This window comes from Mirounga angustirostris, unplaced genomic scaffold, assembly GCF_029215605.1.
Source record: "Mirounga angustirostris isolate CCGP_5_RB_7025 unplaced genomic scaffold, mMirAng1.0.hap1 SCAF_6, whole genome shotgun sequence".
Classification (NCBI taxonomy): domain Eukaryota; kingdom Metazoa; phylum Chordata; class Mammalia; order Carnivora; family Phocidae; genus Mirounga; species Mirounga angustirostris.
Window position 1 is genome coordinate 59,567,412 of NW_026991714.1, and position 20,652 is coordinate 59,588,063.

Consider the following 20,652-nt stretch of genomic DNA (forward strand, 5'->3'; position numbering starts at 1 on the left):
ACCCCAGGTGGAGTCTCCAAACCCAGCAGATCCCTGCGGTGCGCTCCCACGCTGCTCCTCCCAGGGGAGGAAGGGGAGTCTCCCCGGATCTGCTGCTTGTTGGGTCCCTGCTGGAGGAGCAGTGGCCCGACTGGGCCTCGGATCTCGGTTTATGGCAACCCCGAGCTGAGAGCCCACTCCTTGGCTCCGTCTCGGCAGCTGGCTTCCCCGCTCCGATACCTGGGAGCTCTGCCACATTCAGGCACCCTCGGTCTTTCTGTGACCCCGAGGGTCCTGAGACCACACTGTCCCAGCGAGGGTTCCACCCCCGCTTAGCCACTGGAGCAACGTCCCTCAGCAGAGCCAACTTCTAAAAGTTCCGATTTTGTGCTCCACTCTCTATCACTTGCCAGATGCGGCCGATGGAGGGTCCCTCCCCCGCCGTCAATCCTCGCAAATATCGCCTCGGATTCACTTCTTCACACGTCCTACCTTCCAGAAAGTGATGACTTTTCTGTTCAGAGTGTTGCTATTCTTTTCTTCGATGTCCTGTTGAGTTCGTAGGTGTTCAGAATGGTTTGATCCCTATCCAGCTGAATTCCTGGGACCAGACGAAATCCAGGTGTCCTACTCCTTCACCATCTTGCCTGGGGCTTTCTTTCTAATATGGAGTTAGGCTTTAAATATTCATTTATAATTGTGATAAGTGCTGTGAAGGAAAGTGCATTTCTACAATGAGGATGAGTTAGCAGGAAGATTTATTGTAGATGAGGAGGTTAAGAAAGGCCTCCCCAAAGTAGAGAGTTTGGAGGTGAAACAAGGAGGGAGGTGGTTACTATGGAAGAAGAGAAGCGTGGGGTATGTTTTAGGGACAGGGAGAAGCATGTATGAAAAGGATTTGTGATCTATTTGAGGAACTGAAGGAAAACCATAGAGAACAGAATGTATGTGGCATGTCAGAGTATGGCATGTGATGGGATGCAGAGTAAGGTGGGTGAAGAGGTGGTGAACCATGTGAGCTTTGTAGAAACTTTAAGGTCTGTGATAGTATTCTAAGAATAACAGCCTTTAAAGAGTATTAAGTAGAGTGTACATGTTCTGCTTAACATCTTTACAAAAATTGGGTGCTGTGTGGGACATATGTTAGAGTCAAGGATGATTATGGAGAGACCAGGCAGGGTATCAAAGTAGCTGAGCTGAGAGGTGCCAGCAGTCTAGACAAAGATGATAGCACTGGAAATGTAGACAGGCCTTGGTGATTCACAGGATGTAGAAGTGAATTACAGACAGACATCCAGCATGATGCCCAGCTTTCTGACTGGTGACTAGTTTTCCAGTTTACTGGAATCAGGATTAACTGAATGTTTGGGGGCAGTATACATGAGTTTATTTTTAGACTTTTTTGTCTGAGATGCTTCTGAGGTGTCCAGGTTAAAATGCTGAGAAAGTAATTGCCTGTCTGGATATAAAGGGAAAACATGGGCTAAATATAGTTGCCATATAGTGTTTGGATAGTGGATGCGTCCCAGCAGTTGGAGAGTCCAGCAAAGGGGTGGGAGGATGTCTAGGAAAAGAAGATGTGATATAATCAAAGGGAACAATATTTAGGAGGCAAAATTACCTACTCAACATAAAAGTGGCAGGGGTGATGATGTTGAGGGAAAAGATAAAAATTTAAAGATTAACTTTAGCTTTATTGTGAATATTGAAAGAAACTGGGTATTCATCCTGTTTGATGGCTGAGTAATGTTCCATTGTATATATGGACCACATCTTCTTTATCCATTCACCTGTTGAAGGGCTTTTCGGTGCTTTCCACAGTTTGGCTACTGTGGACATTGCTGCTATGAACGTTGGGGTGCATATGGCCCTTCTTTTCACTACATCTGTATCTTTCAGGTAAATACCTAGTAGTGCAATTGATGGGTCATAGGGTAGCTCTTTTTTTAACGTCTTGAGGAACCTCCATACTGTTTTCCAATGTGGCTGTACCAGCTTGAATTTCCACCGAGTTTAAGGGGGTTCCCCTTTCTCCACATCCTCAGCAACACTTGTTGTTTCCTGCTTTGTTAATTTTTGCCATTCTAACTGGTGTAAGGTGGTGTCTCAATGTGGTTTTGATTTGAATTTCCCTGATGGCTAATGATGTTGAACATCTTTTCATGTGTCTGTTAGCCATTTGTATGTCTTCTTTGGAGAAGTGTCTGTTCATGTCTTCTGCCCAATTTTTGACTTGATTATTTGTTTTTTGGGTGTTGAGTTTGAGAACTTCTTTATAGATCTTGGATACCAACCCTTATCTGTAGTGTCATTTGCAAATATCTTCTCCCATTCCTTGGGTTACCTCTTAGTTTTCCTTTGCTGTGCAGAAGCTTTTTATCTTGATGAAGTCCCAAAAGTTCATTTTTGCTTTTGTTTCCCTTGCCTTTGGAGATGTGTCTTGAGGGGCCCCTGGGTGGCTCAGTTGGTTGAGCATCTGCCTTTGTCTCGGGTCATGATCCCGGGGTCCTTGGATCAAGCCCCGCATTGGGCTCCTTGCCCAGTGGGGAGTCTGCTTCTCTCTCTCCCTCTGTCTGCCACTCCCCCTGCTTGTGCTCTCTCTCTGTCTGTCAAATAAATAAGTAAAATTAAAAAAAAAGAGAGAGACATGTTTTGAAAGAAGTTGCTGTGGCGGATTTCAAAGAGGTTACTGCCTATGTTCTCCTGTAGGATTTTGATGGATTCCTGTCTCACATTGACATCTTTCATCCATTTTGAGTTTATCTTTTTGTATGGTGTAAGGGAATGGTCCAGCTTCTCTTCTACATGTGGCTGTCCAATTTTCCCAGCACCACTTATTGAAGAGACTGTCTTTTTTTTCATTGGATATTTTTTCCTGCTTTGTTGAAGATTAGTTGACCATAGATTTGCAGGTCCATTTCTGGAGTCTCTATTCTGTTCCATTGATCTATGTGTCTGTTTTTGTGCCAGTACCATGCTGTCTTGGTGATCATGGGTTTGTAATAGAGCTTGAAGTCAGGCAACATGATGCCCCCAGGTTTGTTTTTCTTTTTCAACATTCCCTTGGCAATTTGGGGTCTTTTCTGGTTCCATACAAATTTTAGGATTGTTTGTCCCAGCTCTTTGAAAAATGCCAATGCTATTTTAATAGGGATGGCATTGAAAGTGTAGATTGCTCTGGGCAGCATAGATATTTTAAGAATGTTTATTCTTCCAATCCATGAGCATGGTATGTTTTTCCATCTCTTTGTGCTTCCTCAATTTCTTTCATAAGTGTTCTGTAGTTTCTAGGTATAGATCCTTCACCTCTTTGGTTAGGTTTATTCCTAGGTATGTTATGGTTTTTGGTGCTATTGTAAATGGAATTGATTCCTTAATTTCTCTTTCTATAGTTACATTGTTAGTGTATAGAAAAGCAACTGATTTCTATGCATTGACTTTATATCCTGCCACTTTGCTGAATTCCTGTATGAGTTCTAGCAATTTTGGGGGTGGAGTCTTTTGGGTTTTCTGCATAAAGTATTATGTCATCTGTGAAGAGAGAATTTGGCTCTTTCTTTGTGCATTTGAATGCTTTTTATTTCTTTTTGTTGTCTGATTGCTAAGGGTAGGACTTCTAGTACTATGTTGAACAAAAGTGGCGATAGTGGACATCCCTGCCGTGTTCCTGACCTTAGGGCAAAAGTTCTCAGTTTTTTCCCATTGAGAATGATACTTGCTGTGGGTTCTTTGTAGATGGCTTTTATGATATTGAGGTATATTCCCTCTATTCCTACACTCTGAAGAGTTTTAATCAGGAAAAAAAATGAAAGAAAGTGGATAAAGGAACTGCTGAAGTTTAGCCATAGACAGTGTTTCCACTTAGAATACTGTTTTTTTGGGAGTGTTACTGTCATTTTCTCTGTCTGTCTGTCTCTTGCACACACACATTTTTTGTTATCAATTAAGTATGAGGATTGGTGTTGAAATAGTTTTTTTCAATAATAAAACTTCTAAGAGTAGTTAGCATATGAGGCTTAAAAATGGACATAGTATACAGCAATTCCTAATGAATCTCAGGAATCTAAGTTTGTGTCTTTGGAACTCTGTTTGAGAAACATTTGCTTAACACCATTAATAGACTCAGGCAGTGGAAATGTATACAGTGGAAATGCATACCAGTTGATCTCAATGTTCTTCCCTCCCTCTCCACCCTGTGCTCCCCAATCTCTTCCTCTCTGTAGAAGTAACACTTCTTCCTAGGAGATGGAATAGCAAGATTCAGTTTAAAGGGGTGTCTGTGTGAAGGGTAGTGGAGGTCAAAATATATGGTGAAATCAGTGATGATAGCCTGGATTTTGGGTTTGTTTTGACCAGTGGTTAGGTGAGGAGTTTTCCTGGGTTTTAAGTGCGATGAATCTTTGGTAACTGGTGAAAACATCCAGCTTGGCAGCAACTGGAGGTAACTAGAGGAGGTCCATTTCATTTATAGACAAATACAGGAAATCTTGAGAAAAGGATATTCTGGTACAAATCTGCAGGTAATTGGGGTGGGTGCAGGAAGGGGTATTCAGTAAAGAAAGAGACTGATTTAATTTTGGAAGTGAGTGAGACTGGGAGAGGGAAAGTTTGTGATTTGAATATTTGGAGCTTGTAAATTCCTTTATGTTGTTAATTGATGTGTAAGTGTGTGCCTGTGTTGCCCATGTCTTTGGCTGTAAAAGAAGAATGAATTTATTTCAACAAATCACCATTGGTATGGTAGTGAGATCATTAGCATCCTCTTCATATATGGGGAGTCATATATAGTTTTAAAAAGCACCCTGAAACAAATAATACATTATGTTAATAAAAATAAATAAATAATAAAAAGCAGTGGAAGAAGATTGCTACAGAAGGGTTAAGCAAGTAAGAGTGGTGTTATGAGCTATTGGTACATTATGTTTTAGGATTTTGCTTGAATCTGAAGCCTAACTCATATATATTTTTATCCCCAATGCCTGGTGTAATGCTGGTAAATATGGCCTTTAAATGAGTGGATTAATGAATCCGTAAAATTCATTTGTTTTAAAGTCTGACCTTGATTATTACCTCATATTAGTAGAGCAGAGAAGAACACTTGACGCTAAATTTACTTTGAAGCTGAACAAAACCAAAAGTATCCAGATGACCACCGGGTTCTAGTACAAATTTATAACCACTAGTTTGACATAAATTGTGTGGTTGCTATTAAGAACAATAATATGGCGCCTTAGCAGATAGAAGATAACTGTCTTTCGCTTGATCTCTCATGCTTTGCAAGGAGCAAGCCAAGCTGATGGGCAAGAAACAATTGGTCATGGTATATTAATGAATAGCAGAATCTTGCCGAGTTGATTATCATTGCTTAAAAACCTATTATGTTTTATTCCTGCTTCTTGTACCTTTACACACATAGTATCTCTGCATGAGGTGAGTGGTAGGGGCACAAGAGAGTAGTGTTGAATGAATGTATAGATGAGTGAATCCATATGTACTTTTGCCGGGCATAGCTTTCTTATTATTTTTATTTACCTATATTGTACTAGCATTCAAAATGACTAATTCTGTCTCACACATGCATAATATCTATTTTGGAGTTCAAATGACCCCATAGGTAGCTTCATTATACTCTTAGGATGATGATAAATAGTTGAAATTATCTGCATATCATTATGTCCTCAATACTTCTTACATTATTGGGTCATTATCCCTCCTCTTTTCCCTGTCTCTTCTTCATGACTTGGAGGCCTTATTTTGTCGTATTCAATCACTGATACAATTTTTCAGTGTTTAAAAAAATATTATTGACTACTAACTGTATACCATAAGCCATACTGGTTACTATGGACCATAGAGATACCTGAGACACGGCCCTTCTCAAGAAGCTCCAATCAATAGAAGATGCAGGCATATATTTATATGGCCAATAAGATGCTGTGATAAGCATAGCATAAGACAAAGCAAATATAAGGTTCTGTGTTATCATTTTGGAACGAGAATAATTATAATGGAGAGTAAGGCAGTCGAGGCTGGCTTTCCAGAGGAGTTCATTCATAAGCCAAGCCAAGAGCAGCAAGCCAAAGTGAATGACGCATATTCCAGGTAGAAGATCTGGTGTGACCGTGTGAGTTATCAGGTAGATGCCCATGTCTCAACAGTGACAGGGAATACAGAAAGCAAAGCAAATTTAGAGACAAATCATTGAGATTAGCTCTCCATCTATCTAGAGCCAGCATATTCTTCAAAACACAGGTCTTACCTCCTCTTTTTTCTGAAGCTCTGTCATGCTACCCTAACCCAAAGTATTTTTTGCTCCGTAGCATGACAGAATTAGGATCTCAAGCTATAAAATCTTAGAATAGTTGATTGTATATAGAAAAAAATAACAAATGTGTTGTTATGCTTGAGTCCAAATAATCAATTTCATAAATACAGAGTAGGAGAAACAGAATAGAGCCTATAAATATGAAAAATAATTCAAAGGTTTAGACTACTGATGACTTAAGAGGATGTAGGGCTCCTCCAAATATTGTCCTTAATTTCAGGCTACACTAACAGCAACAGTCTTTCTGGAATGATGGAGTTGAGAAGCAGACTGTACCATGGGAGAGTGACAGGACACTGTTATGTGTGCCTCATTTGTTAAGTCATCAGAAACCTACTCAGAGAGCAACTATGATTGTGATAGGCTCACATTCATACCATATAAAATGTAAAGAACCAAAGTACTTAACACAGAAGACAAAGGAAGAAAAATTAACTTTCCCAAATATTTGAAAGGAATTTGCAATTGACCGCAGAGAGTAGACCAAGGGCCAATGTCTGAAAGTAGAGGAAGTATTTTTGTTTAATATAAAGAAGCTGTTTTGTTTTGTTTTTGGATGGTGTTTTTTAAAGATGTAATGATCAATTTAGGATGACAATGAGTTTTTGTCATTGGAGGTATTTGAGTATGGTGAATGCTGAAGATAATTTAATCATCAGTTGGATAAGAAGGTTTTACCAAGTGTCAGTTCCCAAGTCTGTTCCATGGGTGCCCAGGGGTTCTGTAATTTTTTGTAAGGGGGTCTGCAAGGTGAAAATGATTTTCATAGTAGCATTAAGCTGTTTGCTTTTTTGACAGTGTAAATGTTTGTACTGATGGTTCAAAAGCAGTGAAATATAAACATGCTGGTACCTCCACCCACACTTACTGGTTGTTCTAATTCTTCAGTTGCCTGGGGAAAAAAGCCACCTTTATTTAAGAGTGTATATGGGGGCACTTGGCTGGCTCAGTTGGTAGAGCATGTGACTATTGATCTCGGGGTCATGAGTTTGAGCCCCATGTTGGGCACAGAGCATACTTAAATAAATAAATAAATAAATAAATAAATAAATAAATAAATAAATAAATAAATAAATAAATAAAATTTAAAATGAGCAGCCTTAGGGGCGCCTGGGGGCCTCAGTCGGTTAAGTGTCTGCCTTTGCCTCAGGTTATGATCCTGGGGTCCTGGTATAAAGCCCTGTATTAGCTCCCTGCCCAGAGGGGAGTCTTCTCCTTCTCCCTCCACCCCTTCCCTCCTCCCCCACCCCGTGCTCTCTCTCTCAAATAAATAAATAAATAAATAAAATCTTTTTTAAAAAAAGAAGCTTCATTTGAAGGAACTAGTCTTTGCTAGTTAATCCTATCACCTGAAAACCTGCATTTCAAAACAGTCAGTGAATAAAAAACAGAACATAGCTATTTTTCAGATGAAATCTTTAGTTTCTATAAGGCTATCACATTTTATCTTATACAGTAGTTCTTGGCTAAACTGCTTTAATATTTAAGCAAACAATAATGTGAAAGGAATTTAAGTTCTGAGGATTAGACTCAAATTCAAGGTATGGTGGTCTACTCACACTTCTTAATGTATAGAAATATTGTATTTGGCTATTTTGAAACATCTTCACAAATCATAAAATAAAGACAAGACTAAAATAAAAAGCATCCAAATTTTTCATAAAGAATAGATTTGTGTTTCTCAGTGTCTATAAAATCTTCTACTATATATTGAAAATGCAGAAGAAACTCTCCTACAAAGAAACAAATTTAGGATGAAAGGTAAAAGAAGATAATTTGGAAGAAAAGAAGCCTGAAGCCATTTTTGTGTCAAAAAGAAAAATCAAAACCTTTTATTTTGTCCCAGGACTTAATAATTCAATTGTATTTTTCCCTAAAAAAAAAAAAAGCCATAAACAATGATTGTATTAGTTAAATAAGTACTTTTTTTCCTTTAAAAATCTTACATTAGGATCAAATTACTTCCAAATTTAACTTGATTGATTTCTGAATAACACATGCCACTTTAAAATGAAATTCTTGTATTCTAGAGAGTATTACAAGCTGCCAAAAAGCAAGAGAGGAAAACTGTATTGTTTTAAAGTATGCTTGAATAAATAAATGTTTTGCAGATCGCTAATAGCCAATAACATTATTTGGAAGGTTTAGAGATGATCTGGTTTGCATTAAACATATTTACACTTTAAAATGCCTTCATGAATTAAGTCAAGCTTTACGGCAAACAGATGCTAAGAAATATGAAAATATATAGAGTTTTGCTGTATTAAGATTATCATAATCTAAGGGATTCATTTCACCAGATTTTGAATAACCGCTTGGCATTATTTTTTCCAGAGAGCACAGTCAGATGAACTGGAAAAAATTGAAAAGCACGGCCGGTCCTCCAAAGACAAGGAAAATGCCAAGTCTCTGGACAAACCTGAACAGTAAGCACACCTCAGGACCTCGTAGAAGGCCACCAGGCTATGGGCAGCCTCTTTCCATTTGGAAAATGTAGTGTTTTCCGGGCATAATTGTTCTGAATGATAGGAGGATAAACATCTGTTTATATGAATTATATTTTCCTCTTAACTTGGCTTTATTTCCTTAGGTTCCTTTATGAACTGTCCCTAATCCCCAACTTCTCAGAGAGAGTCTTTTGTATTCTGTTCCAGTCCACGTTTTCAGAAAGCATTTGCTCAATTCGTCGCAAACTGGAATTGCTACAGAAATTGTGTGAGGTGGGTACTGATCCATAGAATGCTGACGATTGAGTTCTGATGTTTAATTGTGTCCAGTCATGTTCATATTTCAAAAACATTATCTTTAATGTACTGTAAGTATGCATAAATTTGCAGGATAGCAGTTCCACAGAAGAGAACATACCACGACTGGTTTCAAGATCAAAGCGAAAACTCCGAGGCGCCCACTGCCATGGGGCCCTGTTGGTAGAATGCACTTGTTAGCTCCTACCTTCATGAATTTCTGTCCCTTCACAAACTCTTCACTTTCCATTGTCCTCTCCTACATCAGACTTAAGATTGGATGTGATGTGAAGGCATTTTATTTATTCTCCTTCAGTTTTGGAAGGGGCTTCCAACAAATTGTTAATGATTCTATCCAAATAATCTAGGAACAGCTGTATGACTCAATAGCAGATAAATATTCTTCTGAAAACAAAGAATAAATGCTTGGCAGAAATTACCAATATTACCATTTAAAACAATTTGTCAAAAATCAATAGTACCATTCGTTCTGGTTGTGGTAAATCATTTTGAAAACTAGTAAGATGTTATTAAAGACACATTTTCAGAGGAAAGAAGACATGCAAATTCCAGCTAAGCTTTGTGTTTGGAAGAAGTGAGTGTGCACTTTTCAGGGATAAATCTAAATTTGGAAATTAATCTTTATAACTGTGTTTTGCCAAAAATTTCTATTGCTCCAGAGGTAGGTATAATTAGGATGATGGCAATGACATTATTTTGTAGTAGTTCTCATATTACAGCCTTATTTGTTTTCAGTGCAATTATATCATAGAAATCACCTAGAGTGGTCTCTCAGTTTACAAATGTGTACCTGAATGCTTGTAGGGGGTACAGCTTCTTTTTTTTTTTATTATGTTATGTTAATAACCATACATTACATCATTAGTTTTTGATGTAGTGTTCCATGATTCATTGTTTGCATATAATACCCAGTGCTCCATTCAATATGTGCCCTCTTTAATACCCATCACCAGGCTAACCCATCCCCCCAACCCCTCCCCTCTAGAACCCTCAGTTTGTTTCTCAGAGTCCATCGTCTCTCATGATTCATCTCCCCCTCTGATTTCCCCCCTTCATTTTTCCCTTCCTACTATCTTCTTCTTCTTTTTTTTTTTTAAATACAATGTATTATTTGTTTCAGAGGTACAGGTCTGTGATTCAACAGTCTTACACAATTCACAGCGCTCACCATAGCACATACCCTCCCCAATGTCTATCACCTGGCCATCCCATCCCTCCCACCCCCACCACTCCAGCAACCCTCAGTTTGTTTCCTGAGATTAAGAATTCCTCGTATCAGTGAGATCATATGATACATGTCTTTTTCTGATTGACTTATTTCGCTCAGCATAATACCCTCCAGTTCCATCAACATCCTTGCAAATGGCAAGATTTCATTCCTTTTGATGGCTGCATAATGTTCCATTGTATATATATATACCACATCTTCTTTATCCATTCATCTGTCGATGGACATCTTGGCTCTTTCCACAGTTTGGCTATTGTGGACACTGCTGCTATAAACATCGGGATGCACGTACCCCTTCGGATCACTACATTTGTATCTTTGGGGTAAATACCCAGAAGTGCAATTGCTGGGTCATAGGGTAGCTCTATTTTCAACTTTTTGAGGAACCTCCATACTGTTTTCCAGAGTGGCTTTACCAGCTTGCATTCCCACCAACAGTGTAGGAGGGTTCCCTTTTCTCTGCATCCCGGCCAACATCTGTTGTTTCCTAACTTGTTAATTTTAGCCATTCTGACTGGTGTGAGGTGGTATCTCATTGAGGTTTTGATTTGGATTTCCCTGATGCTGAGCGATGTTGAGCACTTTTTCATGTGTCTGTAGGGTGGGTGGTACAGCTTCTTAAAGTTAACTTTGGAAACACCACTCAAAAACTAATGATGTAATGTATGGTGATTAACATAACATAATAATAATAATAATAAAATCCTAATAATAAGCAACGATACAGTTTGGATATGACCCAAAATTATTAGGATAATATGAATATCTGCCACTAACTTAAGATAATTAAAAAAAAACTTTGTCTAAGAGAGAAAATGTTCTTTATTTGGTTTTACAGACATTAAAAAATGGCCCAGGGGTTATGCAGATCCTGGGTTTGGTTCTTGCTTTTGGCAACTACATGAATGGAGGGAATAAGACTCGAGGACAGGCTGATGGCTTCGGATTAGACATTCTTCCAAAGCTGAAAGATGTCAAAAGCAGTGTAAGTATTTTGTATGAATGAATGTAGGCAAATTGAAGATTAGATGCTTTATTTAGTAATAAGTTTGACTGTAAGCCTGTTGTAATAAATGTTTCTTTATGTTCCAAGGTCTTGATGTTCTGAACTAGATAAAAGTATATGGCCATCATATGTTTATGATTTTGTGAATAATGTTTCCTAAAGTGAGTAATTGTGAATCCTATGTCTAATGCATAATCGAGTAGAGGATTTTTTTTATGTTTCTTTTATTATTATTATTATGCTATGGTAATCACCATACATTACATCATTAGTTTTTGATGTAGTGTTCCATGATTCACTGTTTGCATATTAACACCCAGTGCTCCATGCAGAACAAGTAGAGGATTTTTAAAATAAAAATAATTATTTTTCACTCTGTTATTATCATGTCTGCTAATATGTATCCTTTTGGAGTCTGAGGATTAATTAATTTTCATAAATTAGATGGTATTCCTCTTCTGTGTTAAGTAATGGAGGCCAGCAGGCTTGTGTTTTAAAAACAAAACAAAGATGGGTGAAAGTAGATTGAAAATAAAATGTAAAAGATGATCCTGCTTTTCTACATATCATCCTCCCCTTTATACTGGTATGTGTGGGGATGTCTAAGCCTTTTTGCAGGCCTAATTAATTTTTGATCCTACTTCTATACTTGTATTTGTTTAAAATTAACATCTAAGAGATTATGAGAGTGTCAGTAAAAATATAATATTAGAGAAACTCTATGTTGGTTAGAGTTAATGTGTGAGATTGTAAACTTAGAAAATAATAGAATTCTGTTTCTCTGATAAAAGAATCTCCACAAAAAAAAGAGAAGATAGTAGGAAGGGAAAAATGAAGGGGAGGAAATCAGAGGGGGAGATGAACCATGAGAGACTATGGACTCTGAGAAGCAAACCGAGGGTTCTAGAGGGGAGGGGTGTGAGGGGATGTGTTAGCCTGGTGATGGGTATTAAAGAGGGCACGTATTGAATGGAGCACTGGGTGTTATTCACAGACAATGAAGCATGGAACACTACATCAAAAACTAATGATGTAATGTATGGTGATTAACATAACATAATAATAATAATAAAAAAAGAATCTCCACACAGAACTATATGATAAAGAAAATTATGGTCATGTTTTTAAAATTATAAATATAAGTAAACGACTGGCTCATAGAAATGGAAATACTAGAATTGTTCTTCCTAGATAATGAATATAGTTGACCCTTGAATGGTGCAGGGCACTGACCTCCTGCTCCGTTGAAGATCTGCGTATAACTTTTGACTCTCCTAAAGCTTAACTACTAATAGCCTACTGTTGATGAGAAGTCTCACCAATAACATTAGCCGATTAACACCTATTTCCTATGTTATATGTAACATATATGGTATTCTTACAATAAGGTAAGTTAGAGAAAAGAAAATGTTATTAAGAAAATCATTAGGAAGAGAAAATACATTTCCAGTACTGTACTATATTTGTTGAAAAAAAATCTAAGTGTAAGTGGACCCATGCAATTCAAACCCATGTTGTTCAAGGGTCAGCTGTAATTCCCACCTAAGAAAGAGATACTTTTTATTGTTTTTTCTGTTGGCCAACAACTCATTTGCTCATTCATTCATACATCCACTCGTACATCCATTTACCATTCTTTCACTGAGTTCTATGAAATCCCACACACTGCTTTTCCAAAATTGAATAAAGCCATCATCCTGTCTTGGAACACCAGCAGCACATACAATTTTGGTGATTTTTATGGTTATATTTGTTCAGATGCTATTATATTTGTATGGCACAAGTTTTCACAGGAACCTCCAGTATGTCAACCGGATAAATCACATTTGTTCAAAAGCAAAACTCTCTTCTAAGCACTTGAATAGTTCTTAACAACTGATTGTTGGATTGAAACTAGTAACATTTGCAAATAACACTGGAATATAAATAGCACCAACATAATATTTAGCTTATAAAAATGGATCTGAAATAGATTCTAATAATTATAATTATATATGAATAAAGGATTATTTGTTTTTTATTGGTTGATATATCTTATTCAATCTCCCAATAAGTTAAATTTTATTAATTTAAATAACTACAAGGAATAATCTGGATAAAAATTGCATAATAAAATCAAGAAACAAAATTTTATTTTATAATTTCACTTGCATTCTCACAAGAGTTATGTGAAGTCTTCTTTATTTGGTTCTTTCTGTATAAAACAAATATAACTGTGTCTACTTCTTAGTACTATTTGTAGATCTGTATGGACAGAGCTGTTATTTAGATCACTCAGAATTTTCACTCAGCATGCCTATCAGCAGGCATTTAATAAATGTTTTGTTAATTGATTCAAGTATGGTTAACCATTTCATTGATTTATAAGTTAGGAAGGAGAAAGGAAAGTTGCTTTAATTATTTGCAAGTGAATGCTCTTTCTAATAAATATATTACTTTTATTATTGCAGTGTATAACTGCATAACATATTATTATGTTATTATTACTATAAATTACTATGAGGGAAGTCTCTAAAAGATGTATTATCATATCATGTCAAATTAAATTATTAAGGGATATTGCTTTGTATAAATAGAGGGAAAATAATGGTTAGATTGAACATTTCAGGGGATGTAGTTTGTGTTGTATGGTTTTTTAAAAATATATATATTTGTCCTCCCACATTCAAATTATCTAGTACTAATTTCAAGTGATGCAAAAAAAGAGAAATCATTAAAAATGCCCCTAAGTGTGCCAGAAAGGGGGTGAAAAGCTATTCTTCGAAAACCATTAGAATAGGAACAATCCTACATTTTTTTTTCCTATAGAAATACATACATTGCATTATTTATAGCTGTGAGGACATTAATTCCTCAATCTCAGTTGCTGACATAGCAATTTATAATACGTATTTGCGTTTTTAAAGCCCCTGCTTACTTAAAATAATACTTAACTTTATTTTCCTGATCCCTATACTAACAAATTTCAATCAGTCTTACTGTTGGAATGATACCTGCTGGTCCAGAAATGGTATAGAAATAAATGCTGGCAAGATTGAGTTATTTCAGCTAAAGTAGTAGTTATACCTTTTAATGATAAAACATGACAATTAATGAACTAATTTTCTGATCGAGGAGGGCAAAAGCAGCAAAGTATATGGAAGTATAGTATGGAGTTGAGACTCCATCCTAGAACAGTTGTGCTTCTACTTGGAGCTTAGATTAGAACATTGGGAAAAACAGGATCTTCTGTGCCATTAAACTCCTTTGATGCAGTGGCCGAAGTACTTTGAAATGTAGGATCTCACATTTTATTCTAAATGTTCTCATTTATATATTGATTTACTGGAATTTATTTTACTTGACACTGCATATTTAATATTTAAAAAAATATATTTTTACTTTGGTCTTTCTGCCTAGGACAATAGCAGAAGCCTTTTGTCATATATTGTTTCCTATTATCTTCGAAATTTTGATGAGGTAAGACAGTTTTTACATATAGTTTGATTTTGTTATTTGTTGTTTTGCCATTGCCATTGTTGTTGTATCTTTATTTATATTAATGTTGGTTTGTTTTAAAATTATGTGTTTCTTGCTAATTAGGATGCTGGAAAAGAACAGTGTGTTTTTCCACTGCCAGAACCCCAGGACCTTTTTCAGGCCTCACAGATGAAGTTTGAAGATTTTCAAAAAGATCTCAGAAAACTAAAGAAAGACCTGAAAGGTAACTTATAATCTTAAAGGATCATGTTTGTATTACCGAATGCTTTTTTAAGGAGAAAAACACAGACTTTTCAATGTTTTTTTAAGAAAGTAAATCTTAATGGCTTTGTAAAACTACATTTTTTTAGTGTGGTAAAAGAAAAATTTTACCAATAATCTTATTATTTTGTTGTTTAAAAAGTTATGTATATTAGACATTTAGCTATTGAGTAGTATATTGGTTATTTGAATAGCAATCCCTTTCACCAGGAGCAAATTTGATCATCTTGTTTTCACTTGATAGCCAAGGACACTTGTATATTTTTCATGTTATTGTTAAAAGAGAAATAGTTCCTTCCTATCCCCCCTTGGTATACTTGCACAAGATGTTGTGGCTTATGAACTTTCCTGGCAACAAAAATCTTCTTTCACATAGTTGGTCAAAAAACACATGCATGTATAACATTTTATTGTTAGCTGAGAAGCCTTGTATCAAATCATTTTGAAATGAGTCTGAAATTCTTCAGATTTCTAAATTAAAAGTAACATTTAAAGGGCACTTGGGTGGCTCAGTCAGTTAAGTGTCTCTTGATTTCATCTCAGCTCATGATCCCAGGGTTGTGAGATTGAGCCTAGGGTCAGGCTCTGCACTCAGCAGGGAGCCTGCTTAAGACTCTCTCTCTCCCTCTCCCCTTCCTCTGCCTCTCTCCCTTTCTCACTTTTTTTAAAAAAAAAATTTAAAATAAAAGCCATCCAAATTCTAATAGAAGGAGTAAAACTATTAGTATTTGCAGAGGATAACATTTTGTATATAGAAAACCCTAAAGACTCCACCAAAAATTATTAGAACTAGTAAATTAAGTTTCAGGTACAAAATCAATATACAAAAATCTATTGCATTTTTATGCACCAACAACAGACTATCCGAAGGAGAAATTAAGGAAGCAAACTCATTTTTACAATTGCATCAAAAAGAATAAAATACCTAGGAATAAATTTAACCAAGGAAGTGCAAGATGTATACACTAAAACCTATAAGACATATTGGTGAAAGAAATTGAAGAATATACAAATAAATGGAGAGCTATTCCATGCTCATTGTTTGGAAGATTTAATATTGTTAAAAATGTCTTTTTTACCCAAAGCAATCTATACATTCAGTGCAATTCCTATGAAAATTCCAATGTCATCTTTCACAGAATTAGAACAAATGATCCTAAAATTTATATAGGAACCACAAAAGATCCCAAATAGCCAAAATAATTTTGAGAAAGAAGAATAAAGCTGGAGGCATCACACTCTCTGATTTCAAGCTATATTACAAAGCAATAGTAATCAGAACAGTATAGCATTGGCATAAAAACAGACGCATGGATCAACTGAACAGAATAGAAAGCCCAGAAATAAGCCCATACATATACGGTCAATTTATGACAAAAGAGGCAAGAATATACAATGGGGAAAGGACAGTCTCTTTCAATAAATGAGGTTTGGGAAAACTGGACATCCAAATGCAATAAAACCAAAACTGAATAGTATCTTACCCCATACCCAAAAATTAACTCAAATTAGGTTAAGGACCTAACTGTAAGACCAGAAACCATAAAACTCCTAGAAGAAAACAGGCAGTAAGCTCCTTGATATCAGTCTTGGTGATATTTTTTTTGGATCTGACTCCAAAAGCAGTGGCAACAGAAGCAAAGAAACAAATGGGACTACATCAAACTAAAAAGCTTCTGCCCAGCAAAGGAAACTGTCAATAATAGGACAAGGTCCTTACTGAATGGGAGAAGATATTTGCAAGGGATAAATCCAATAAGGGGTTAATATTGAAAATATATAAAGCACTCATACAACTTAATAACAAAAACACAAACAACCCAATTGAAAAATGGGCAGAGGATCTGAATAGACATTTTCCCGAAGAAGATGTACAGATGGCCACAAGGCACATGAAAAGATACTCAACATCACTAACCATCAGGGAAATGCCAATTAAAACTACAATGAGATATCACTTCACACCTGTTGGAATGGTTAGTTTCAAAAGAATAAGAAGCAACAAGTGTTGGCGAGGATGTGGAGAAAAAGGAATCCACTTACACTGTTGGTGGTGGTGTAAATTGATGCAGCTACTATGGAAAACAGAATGGAGTTTCCTCAAAAAGTTAAAAATATAACCGTCATTGAGTTCAGCCGTTCTACTTCTGGGCATTTATCTGAAGAGAATGAAAACACTAATTTGAAAAGCTATCTGCACCCCTCTGTTCATTGCAGCATCATTTATAATAGCTAAGACATGGAAGTAGCAGAAGTGTCCATCAATAGATGAATGGATAAAGATGTGGTATGCATGTGTATATATATGTACACACACACACATAAACACACACAGGAATATGACTCAGCCGTAAAGAAGGATGAAATCTTATTTGCAACAACATGGATGGACTTTGAGTGTATTTTGTTCAGTGAAATAAGCCTGACAGAAAAAGAAAACCTAAAAAAAAAAATCAGAAAACAAAACAAAGCTCATAGATACAAAGAACAAATTGGTAGGCAAAATGGGTGAAGGGGATCAAGAGGTACAAACTTCCAATTATGAAATAAATGTGTCATGAGGATATAATGTAATGTATAGCATGGTGACTTTAGTCAGTAATATTACAAATTTGAAAGATGCTAAGAAAAGAAGTCTTAAGAGTTCCTATCACAGTTGGAGTGCCTGGGTGATCTCATGGTTATGAGATCGAGCCCTGTGTCAAGCTCCGCACTCAGCACAAAGTCTGCTTAGGACTCTCTCTCCCTCTCCCTCTGCCCTTCCCCACCACACACTCTCTATCTCTCAAAAATAAATAAATAGATCATAAAAATAAGTTCCCATCACAAGGAAAGAAAATTGTGTGGTGACAGATGTTAACTAGACTTATTGTGGTGATCATTTCACAATGTATACAAATGTTGAATCATTATATTTTACACCTAAAACTAAAATAATCTTATATGTCAATTACACTTCAATGATAATTTTTAAGATAAAGAGATTTTAAGTGAAAAGTCACATTTACACAGAAAATTTACAATTTTTTTTCATTTTGAATGTAAAATCTCTTTATTCCCTTTATGATCATGAGGGTTCTTGTTGCAGAGCTGAGAACACCTCAGCTGTCTCTTTCAATCTCTTGCTAAGTCTGTTAAGCACAGATAGGGAATAAATAAATTTATGTGAGATTTTCATTTGATGTTGTATTACTAGATGAGAAGAGGGTTGGTTACCTCTTTCTATAAATCAAATATGATATCACTTTTTAAGAGATTGTATCCCAGTTTTGAAATATTTATCCAAAGATTTTGACCTGTAATCAAATTTATGGAGCTGTTATAGTCTCATCACAGATGCTTTTATATGGATTTAAATCAACAGAGCAACATTATATAGTTTGATTTTCTATCTATTTTCTATAGTTTGATTTTCTAAATGCTCCATAACATTTATTTATAGTCCTGGTGCATGTCAGGCATTTGCAAGGTGCTGTGGAAACCATAGATACAATCATCACTGCCAAGGAGGGGTGAAATTCTGTCACTTAAATGTTCTCCCTTAGAGCCTCAAGTAAGGGTGCCCATTGATTGAGCCCAAGAATGACTGCCTTTTTGCAAAAAAAAAAAAAAAAGTACATAAAACTATGTTACATTTATATAATACTATGATACTATGTATTTAAGTATGATTTCTTAAAATAATAGGAAACTTAACCATTCATGTGTAGTATGTATTATACTTCAAAATTTGCCAGGTATCTTGGTTTGCTTATGAAATTCTGCATTTTTTCTCTGTCTCTGTCTCTTTGATGTGGTGCTGGGGGCATTTCTGGAATATCTGGAAAATACTTCACACTTCAACAATTTGGTCTTGCAGAGGATTTTGTAGGTTGTAGGTAATTTAATAAATGAGTGCAATGGTAATCTTATCACCAGGGGATTTCTGTTTGCTTTGGTTGGTGCATCACTTGGAATGTTACTTCATTTATTTTTCATATCTACATAGTTTCTTATTACAGTTATTAAATATACATGTAGTCATGAAAATGCCAAGTTCTCACAAGTCTTAGAGCTGAAACAAGGGAAGGAGCACACACCAGATCGTGGTTTTGAAAAGGACAATTGACCAGTGCCCTGGGTAATGTTTCCTCATGCACATCTATCTTCTTAAGCAATGTGGTTAACTACACACATTAAACGTTGAGGGGGCATCTTGGCAATTTTTAGTACCTCAGAGGGGTGAGAAGGTGATGATTTTAAGCCTCACAATTTATACTTCCCATTGGGATAAGACAAATTTCTCTAAAAGCCTCTTCCCTCAACTAGTACCAATGGCATTTGCTCGCCCAGGATTTTCTCATTTGTCTATGGATTGTTACAATTTGCTGCTCTAGAAATGGAAAGTTTCATGACCAAATGAACATAAGAACAGCTGGGATAAGATAAATTTAAAGGGAATTCACAGTGTTCTCTGAAATGTGTTAGTATTTCCCTAATTTATTTGATGACAGAGTACTTTTTCACAGAGTATCTGATAGTTTCTCTAGTCAGTGGAACATAGTTTAAGAAATGCAAGCCTAGTGCCATGTTAGAAATAGAAGCATGGCATTTGCCTCTAAGGAGCTTACAAAGAAAGTAGGGAAATGAAACTATAGTTTATGAACTAATATAATTATATATTTCTGTTCTTATAAAACAAGACTAGCTTGAAGAGCAATTTACAAGGCTGTCAAACTCTGAGGTATCCTTTAAACACTGACAAAAAAATCATAATTTAATCATATGTGTTACGTTTTGCTTTTCCGAAATTTGAGTTTTTCCATTGAAAACAAGATATTTTGTAACACAAGGAAGGAAATCTTATGTGCTGAAATTTAAATTCATTTTCTGGGAAAGTTTTAGCATGACTGTAGCATTTCATATCAACAAGGCCTAAAGTAAAATTGTCTTGTGTCCCTTTTTGGAATGAGATAGATATAATTAGATATGTACATTGATTTGACTGAATGGGAATCAAATTGAAGACTATTGAATTATGTTACTTTTGATATAATTTAAAATAATGTCTACTTTGATAAATAACTTATTAAAAATGATTCCTTCTAAGTGACCAAATTAGGTAACTCATTTAGGAAGATTCAGATAGCCTGTTCACTTTCTTCTTTTTTTTCCAGAAGCAAGTTGTTTTAAGAAAGTTCAGAAAATGAGAGATGATGTGTATAAAGAGTTTATCTCAATACTTTCCATATAGTAAATATCCAATAAGTATTGGCTATTCATAATAAGGAAAAAAATAGAATAAATGGTATGATTAGTTTGATAAAAAATAAACTATACCCATTAAGTTACTCATCTTCTGCCTCTATCACTTCTTTTTTTCTGCTTCAAGACTTGATTTATTTCTAAGGAAAGACTGGGAAATAATGTGTTATGGCTCACGCATTGTAATAAAACAACTGAGTCTCATTTTAGCATTTTATAAGAACATCCACTAGGTTTGGTTTCTACAGTTGTTCCCAAGATTTCCACAGCTCCTCAGGGTGCTCCCCTGGCTTTCTTAGCTCAGTGACATGTAGTTTGTTAAGCAACCTGATCTGTTTTTGATCTCTTCTGGCTGTCAGCAGTG

At 35.9% G+C, this 20,652-nt stretch overlaps 1 protein-coding gene across 1 annotated transcript in view; it reads left to right on the plus strand.

Annotated features, from left to right (window-relative positions):
- FMN2 (formin 2) overlaps positions 1–20,652 on the plus strand; it is a 375,766-nt gene that overhangs the window by 223,939 nt on the left and 131,175 nt on the right. The window contains exons 7-11 of the mRNA XM_064594391.1: positions 8,639–8,730; positions 8,895–9,024; positions 11,136–11,282; positions 14,703–14,762; positions 14,886–15,006. Of these exons, the coding sequence (XP_064450461.1) occupies positions 8,639–8,730; positions 8,895–9,024; positions 11,136–11,282; positions 14,703–14,762; positions 14,886–15,006 (550 nt within the window). The remainder of the gene's footprint in view (positions 1–8,638; positions 8,731–8,894; positions 9,025–11,135; positions 11,283–14,702; positions 14,763–14,885; positions 15,007–20,652) is intronic.